Source organism: Epinephelus moara, chromosome 20 (assembly GCF_006386435.1).
Source record: "Epinephelus moara isolate mb chromosome 20, YSFRI_EMoa_1.0, whole genome shotgun sequence".
In the NCBI taxonomy this organism is placed as follows: Eukaryota; Metazoa; Chordata; class Actinopteri; order Perciformes; family Serranidae; genus Epinephelus; species Epinephelus moara.
Window position 1 is genome coordinate 9,480,881 of NC_065525.1, and position 7,458 is coordinate 9,488,338.

Genomic DNA, 7,458 nt, shown 5'->3' on the forward strand with positions numbered 1-7,458 from the left:
GGGGGCAAACACTTTTTCACACAGGGCCATGTAGCTTTGGATTTTTTTCTTCCTCATTAATAAAACCCTTCATTTAAAAACTGCATTTTGTGTTTACTTGTGTTATCTTTGACTAATGTTTAAATTTGTTTGATGATCTGAAACATTTAAGTGTGGAAAACATGCAAAAAAGTAAGAAATCAGGAAGGGGGCAAACACTTGTTCACACCACTGTATATATATAAAGTGGTGGAAAAATCGGGTCCCCTTGTACCCCAGGCTTAGCAAGCTCATGGCTAAGAAGCTTTGCGTTGTAGCAACATCAGTTCCGTCTGAGAGAATATTCTCGAAGACTGGACAAATAATCTCAGAGAGGAGAAGTCGTCTCAAGCCCGCAAAAGTAAGATCACTTGTCTTCCTCAATGTAAATTTGCCAAAGGACAAGAAGGAGAGGCAGAAGAAGCCATAAAGCATGGAACTGCTTTATTATTTCAGGGCTGTCATTTATTTTGTTTACACTTTATTTTGTTATTGTTTACAGTAAGTAAGCCTTGTTTGATCTGATATGGCTCAGAGTCAAGGAGCTGATCTCCTGTTTTCGTAAAAGCAGCTCAGAGGGGTATTCCAGAAAGCGGGTTTAGTGTGGTCAGTGGTTTAGTATGCTAACCCTGAAATGAGGGAAACTCTGGGTTTTCAGTTCCAGAAAGAGAGGTAAATCAAACTCTGAGTCAATCCCCATGACAACTGACTCTGTGAACCTAACCTGCTCGATGGCAGGTTTTCTTTAAGAAACCCTGAGTTTTTCTCTGTCTCCTCCCTCTTACACGCTGTTTCATTTCCTCATTCATTCAGTCCGTGTCAAAGCTTGTATCGAAGTGCATTAATTAGCGGAGATTTACTGTCTGTCACAGTCTAAATCCTGCTGGATATTAGTTTGTTACTCAGGACTGTCTTAAGTTACTGAATTTATGCACATCAGTCATTTCTTTGGACATCGGTTTTTGTCTTTACATTCAAATATTACACAGCGAGAATTCACCCTCAGCTCAGAATCAAACCTCTGTCCTTTTTTTATTAATTATTTTTTATAACACTGTGCACAAGGATCAGACTGTCAGTCTGTTAGAGCAGCTCCGAAATGTGATCAGACTGTCAGTCTGTTAGAGCAGCTCCGAAATGTTTATTGCACATAATGTGTAGTTCTAATTATTTAAATTTTAAAAATCGGTATGAAGTTTTAGACACATAGTATCAATGACTAATGATCTCTATCACTGATGTCATTGGTCGCACTGATGGAACATAATTCCTATAGCCTAATATTGGGGATTATATGTTAATATTTCTGAGTGAGCAATGGTGCAGCATTTCAGTGTCTTTAAATTTACTACATTTGTAGCTGAAATGAAGTCACTGAATGCTGTTGAGTCAAGATACAAATAGATGTCCAACATTTTAATATCTACTGTATTTTAACCTAACGTCTTTTTAAGTGCAAATCATCAAACATATTATTACTGGGTCAGACTGTGAGTTTGCAGTCATTTTTCAGTTTTTCAGTTGCTGCCTCCTGTGTTTTTCCCCATCAGATTAAATCTGAACAAATATATTACTATATATTATTAATATAATGTAATTTATCTACAGCCTGAGTCTTGTATACTACATTTCTTCTGGGTGCTTTCAGTGATTTTACATAAAAGAACGAGTGAGAGAAAAATCCACCACCCTTCCTTGGGAGACATGGTGTTACTAACCAACCACTTAGTATTTTTTTTCCAGCACCTTTAATCTTTATAATAAGCTACTTGAAAGACTGTATTATATTGTTATAAAATATTATTTTAAGTTTTTCTGTATTGTTAAAAATGTTCTTGTGTGGAAAATTTTGCACTAAAAGTTGTTTTGCATGGAAGTTCATTGTAGCCTGCTGAGTTTTTATTGTGCATTTATAAGTTTTTAGGTGTTGCATGAATAACATAAGTCAAGGTAGCTTTATTTACACACACACTTTATACAAAGGGTAGATCCAAATTAGTGATCTCACTGTCAAAGCAGAGGGATATGGCGCCACCTTGTGGAATATTTACAATGAATCCAGATCAGACTTTAAAATCTAGTCCACACATGTCAAATGAAGTTATCATCAATATTTCAGAATAATTCAAACTCAGATATCCCACCAATAGAATATATATTGGTGGGATATCGGAGTTTGAATTATTCTGATCCAAATCTCACCCCATCATTCCTCCCAGTGATTATTTCCAGGATAAAATGAGTTACCCCCAGGCTAATCTCTCAAGACAGATTCTGCAATTTACATTGTATTGCATTTGATTGCCCCCAGGCTGGCTTCTTTAAATAAATAAATGTAAAAATGAGAGTCTTTTGAATGGCTCGTTGAAAGGAACAGCTCTCTAAGATCCGGCTCCCTTCAAAGAGCCATAGGCTAAATCCCATCTCTAAAGAAAACTTATTTGACTTAAAAGTAATAAAAAGATTATTAGATTTAATAGTGAACCGTGTGTTGTGAGTAGAGGAGTGAGCTCTTGAGTGAGGAGTGAGGTGGCTCTTAAAAGAGCCGTTGTGGTTTGTGGAGCAGCAGCAGAGAGTTTAAGCTCTCTCTCCGCGGATGCGACGGGCCAGCTGGATGTCTTTGGGCATGATGGTGACTCTCTTGGCGTGGATGGCGCACAGGTTGGTGTCCTCAAACAGGCCCACCAGGTAAGCCTCACTGGACTCCTGCAGAGCCATGACAGCGGAGCTCTGGAAGCGCAGGTCGGTCTTGAAATCCTGAGCGATTTCGCGGACCAGGCGCTGGAAGGGCAGCTTGCGGATCAGCAGCTCCGTGGATTTCTGGTAGCGACGGATCTCTCTCAGAGCCACGGTACCGGGCCTGTAACGGTGAGGCTTCTTCACGCCGCCGGTGGCCGGGGCGCTCTTACGGGCAGCCTTGGTGGCCAGCTGCTTCCTCGGGGCTTTGCCTCCGGTGGATTTACGAGCGGTCTGCTTGGTTCTTGCCATGACTTCTTCTTTCTCTGTGAAGGAGAATGATGCAGTGAAACGAGGTGATGCGCTGCTCTTAAACTCTGAGAGCGGCTGTGAGATGGTGACGCTGCTTCAGACCTCCGGCTCCTGATTGGTGAGAGGCTCCTACGGAGGTCAGCACCGCCTGAAGGAGCGACCCACCGCCCGAGACTCCGCTGCTTATTGGCTGGAAATCCTTTCAAAAGGTCCGCCAAAATTCAGGCTGGGCCGCCCTCTGCTGCTGTGCTGACGCCTCTTTTCTGGTTGGTCTGGCAGGAACCGTCCCGCGCTCCGTGGATATATAGAGGAGGGTTTCAGCTGCTGAGGGAACACTTCTCTTTGTCCCGACTTTAGAGAGCATCTGAAACAATGAGTGGCCGCGGGAAAACCGGTGGAAAAGCCAGAGCCAAGGCAAAGACCCGCTCCTCCCGTGCTGGGCTCCAGTTCCCAGTCGGCCGTGTCCACAGGCTGCTGCGCAAAGGAAACTATGCGGAGCGTGTCGGTGCCGGCGCCCCCGTCTACCTGGCGGCTGTGCTGGAGTACCTGACCGCTGAGATCCTGGAGTTGGCTGGAAACGCTGCCCGCGACAACAAGAAGACCCGTATCATCCCCCGTCACCTGCAGCTGGCTGTCCGCAACGACGAGGAGCTCAACAAGCTGCTGGGCGGAGTGACCATCGCTCAGGGCGGCGTGCTGCCCAACATCCAGGCTGTTCTGCTGCCCAAGAAGACCGAGAAGGCCGCCAAGTCCAAGTAAACCTGGACACTCTTTGACTGCTGGAAACTGGCCCCCAAAAAGGCTCTTTTAAGAGCCACACACTCCCCTCATAAAGAGCTCTGATTCTCATGTCGCAAATGTAAATAACCCATTAAAAATAGTCATATTTCTATCCAATGTTCTGCTGTTTGTATGATCTTTGACAATGGAAAAACACAATGATCATAGATTTGTTGAAAAAGCAGTCCTTTGATAATAGTATCAAAGTAAGAATAAACTAACGACTAAAGAGGTTAATAGGGGGGCATAAAATGCTTCAAAAATAGTTTAATCTTTCTGAAATAATCCCCAGAGGATCTGAACAATTTAAAGTATTCATACTGATTGGTAATACCGAAGGCAAATACATTAAACTGCTCCTTTTAAAGATCAGAGTACTTACAGAACTGGTCAATTAGGACAACGTTCATAAAGCAACTAAACTATAAACTTATCAAGTTTTGTTGTCTATCATTGTTGTCCTGTTCTTGTCAGTCAATAAATCACCTCACACCTCTATTTCTACAGTAAATACATCTGATCACAGGTTACATATTTTGCACATGCTCAGTCTCACTCAGAAGAAACCAAGGTGAGCAGGCTGAGAAAGTAAATTGATTACTAACCCAAAGGAGATAAACGCTTGCTTCAGGGACTTCTACATGGAATTGTATTCCAGTAGAGTAAATGCCACTGAAACGTTTTGCCAATCTAAAGCTTCCTCAATTAGAAAGTGCATCACGAGATGATGGATGCTCCAATTTCTAAAAGTGACGTCTTGAATGCTATTCAGGCCTTCCCCTCTGGAAAAGCAGCGGGCCCAGAAGGCTTTGGCTGTGAATTTTACAAAGCATTTCATGAAAAACTTGTCCCTTTCATGCTTAGGATGGTGAATGACTCTGTGAGAAATAAGAGGCTCCTCAGCTCATTGTATGAAGCAAATATTTGTTTGCTTCTAAAAAAAGGGAAAGGAAGAGTCTGACCCTACAAGTTATAGGCCTATTGCTCTTAAATTGTGATCAGAAAGTAATAAGTTAATTTCTAGCTAAAAGATTGGGTAATCATATTTCAACAACTGTTGAAATACTTCACGGTGTGAAGTTTGGTGATCTTGAATATATACGCGGATGATTTACTGATCTGTTTATCGGACCCAGTCTCTGTTCCCGACCTCCTGACCTACATTAAATCATTAAGTAGACTGTCAGGATTACAATTAACTGGGAAACATGTGAGTTTATGCCTTTGAAGAATAATTTGTGTCCTGTAGTCTTGAAATCTTTGCCATTTAAATTACTCACTACCCACATTAACTATCTTGGACTTAAGATTCCTAGAAAAGCCAAATTTTTATTCAAATTAAATTTTTTGGATATGATGGACAAGCTAAGAGCTAATATGAGGAACTGGAGGTTGCTTCCCCTTTCAATGATTGGTCGCATCAGTGCTATTAAGATGGTTACACTTCCAAGGTTCTTAAATCTTTTTCAAAACCTTCCTATCTGTTTACCGGTGTCTTTCTTTAAATAACTCCCCACTTGATTAATATGTGTTTTGTCTGTGGGTGTGAACATGGTGACTTTGTCTCAATCCATTTTCTTCCCTGTAAATCCATGTGATCATTGATTGATGACCCAGGTCTATTTCAAAGTCATGAAATCAACCAGCTTTATGACACAGATTCTGGTTCAGTCTGTTTGGTTAATTCAAGACGGGCTGTTTACAATAAGACCTGCTTTTCTGAGTCACCTCAGAGGAATACCAGCACAGTATTATAATTCAGGAAGAGATCAGGGAAACACATTTGGGCACTAAAGATACGTCAATGCCTCATCGGGTCATTTGTACAAATACAGTAGAGTTCTGTGATGAAGCTATGATGCACGAATTATGCTGCTGTTAAAAATGGGCTGTATATGTGGGACATCCCACACAGAACTTTAGAGTGTGAAGCACAGATCTGTTTTTAAAGCACCAAAGAGCAGCTCAGTCGCTGTCCAAGGTCCTGTTTTATGGCATCATCACTGAGTGTTTGTTTCTCATCATGGTTGTTTCAGCTGACAGTGAGCTGTAATGCTGCCACCAGGCTGCAGTCTTTGTATTGGACCACAGACACTGACACATAACATGTGGAGCAAAGGGAAATAAGAAACAGAGATGTCTTCCTCAGGATGATCAATAAAGTCCACACAACATGTGCCCTGGATTAACTCTTTTTCCAAAAATGGGCAAACACTGTGACAAATTCAGGGTAGAAACAGACTGAAGGACAGGGAGTCAGAAATGAGAGGACGGGTGATTGTATAAAGGTTTGTTGGAGAACAGGTAACAGAAGATGGAGCTGTCCAGGGTGCTTGTGCGCACTGACACTAATGTATTCATTATTTATATTAAATAGAAACGTTTATGTTTCTGTTACATACCATATGTAAATAATGTAAATAATGTATACCTTTCCACATCAGAGCCTCTTATAAATCCACTCAATATGTGTGTCCTTTTTGAATTTTGGATCAAACCTGTTTCTATTCAGAACAATGACAGACAGTTTATCTGAGCTGCTGTTACTCTGTGAGTTTTAATGGAAGTCCAAATCTAAATTTCAGTCAGTCATTAGGCTACTTTGAACCACAGCAGAAAACACAGAATAACTGTTGTGTTACACTTAATGAAGTCTTTTAATATTTAGGAATGATCTATGTATCAGTTTAACAGTGTATAACATTTAAAGTCACGTACTGCTTCCACAGACAGCTGACATGTATTTGTCCATGTGTTTGATCATTAATTGTACAACTACTAACTATTTAAATCTAAAGGAGTCACAGCAGCAGCTCTGATGGGAAGTCTGGCTGAACTGCACCATGCGCCTCGGCCATCATCAGTGTGTTTGCTGCGACCAGAATAATTTGAGTTTTTTCCAAAGTCATCAACAGCAGACGGTTGTTTTTACACCGAGTCCCTGAACAAACATGTGGGCTGCTGGAAAACGGCTTTGATGGAGCTGTGATGCATTTGAAGTCATTTTAGGAGAGAAATGAGTGGGAAATGCCGCTGAGCAGTGCTGGACACGGCGGTGAATAGGTGAGGTTTGGAGGCTCCACAGACAAAATGCAGAGAGCATCAGAGCTCTACATGACTTGAATATGAAGAGACACAAGTCCGCTATCGGCTCCCTTCACTGTCAGCCTTCAGCACTTGTCCCACATTTAGTTTTTCACCTTTTCTCAGTCAAGAGAAAACACAAGTGCTCCAGCTTTCACACTGCACAGAGGAGCCACGGGCTGGGTTGAGTCTCCACGGTTCTCATGCTGTGTTTAAGTACAGCCTCCTGCTCGGAGCTTTCATCAGTCCAGTCAGACACTCGAGTGACACTGAGCAACACTAACATTATGGCAGAAGAAGCTCCAGCTCCCGCCGCCGCGCCGGCCAAAGCCGCCAAGAAGAAGGTTACCAAACCGAGGAAGGCCGGTCCCAGCGTCAGCGAGCTCATCCTGAAAACTGTGGCCGCATCCAAGGAGCGGAGCGGCGTGTCTGCGGCCGCTCTCAAGAAGGCTCTGGCTGCCGGAGGCTACGATGTGGACAAGAACAAGTCCCGCGTCAACACCGCCATCAAGGCTCTGGTGGCTAAGGGCTCTCTGGTCCAGACCAAAGGGACCGGGGCCTCCGGCTCCTTCAAGATGAGCAAGAAGG

General features: G+C 42.6%; 4 protein-coding genes across 6 annotated transcripts in view; 3 read left to right on the forward strand and 1 right to left on the reverse strand.

The window, feature by feature from the left end:
* LOC126408233 (histone H1-like) overlaps positions 1-7,458 on the forward strand; it is a 73,383-nt gene that overhangs the window by 51,732 nt on the left and 14,193 nt on the right. Inside the window, exon 2 of one of the 3 annotated variants that reach the window (XM_050073687.1) lies at positions 7,215-7,458. This exon is cut by the window's right edge and continues 1,137 nt beyond it. In XM_050073687.1, the coding sequence (XP_049929644.1) occupies positions 7,215-7,458 (244 nt within the window). Of the gene's footprint in view, positions 1-6,814 lie in introns of those variants that run through there. The other 2 variants (XM_050073686.1, XM_050073685.1) reach the window with 2 other exon arrangements.
* LOC126408263 (histone H4) overlaps positions 1-7,458 on the forward strand; it is an 82,266-nt gene that overhangs the window by 29,485 nt on the left and 45,323 nt on the right. The gene's annotated exons all lie outside the window — the stretch shown is intronic.
* Positions 2,505-3,031, reverse strand: LOC126408242 (histone H3). The gene has a single exon (XM_050073706.1). The coding sequence runs from the start codon at positions 3,004-3,006 to the stop codon at positions 2,596-2,598; it is 411 nt and encodes a 136-aa protein (XP_049929663.1). The 5' UTR covers positions 3,007-3,031; the 3' UTR covers positions 2,505-2,595.
* Positions 3,312-3,799, forward strand: LOC126408248 (histone H2A). The gene has a single exon (XM_050073712.1). The coding sequence runs from the start codon at positions 3,379-3,381 to the stop codon at positions 3,763-3,765; it is 387 nt and encodes a 128-aa protein (XP_049929669.1). The 5' UTR covers positions 3,312-3,378; the 3' UTR covers positions 3,766-3,799.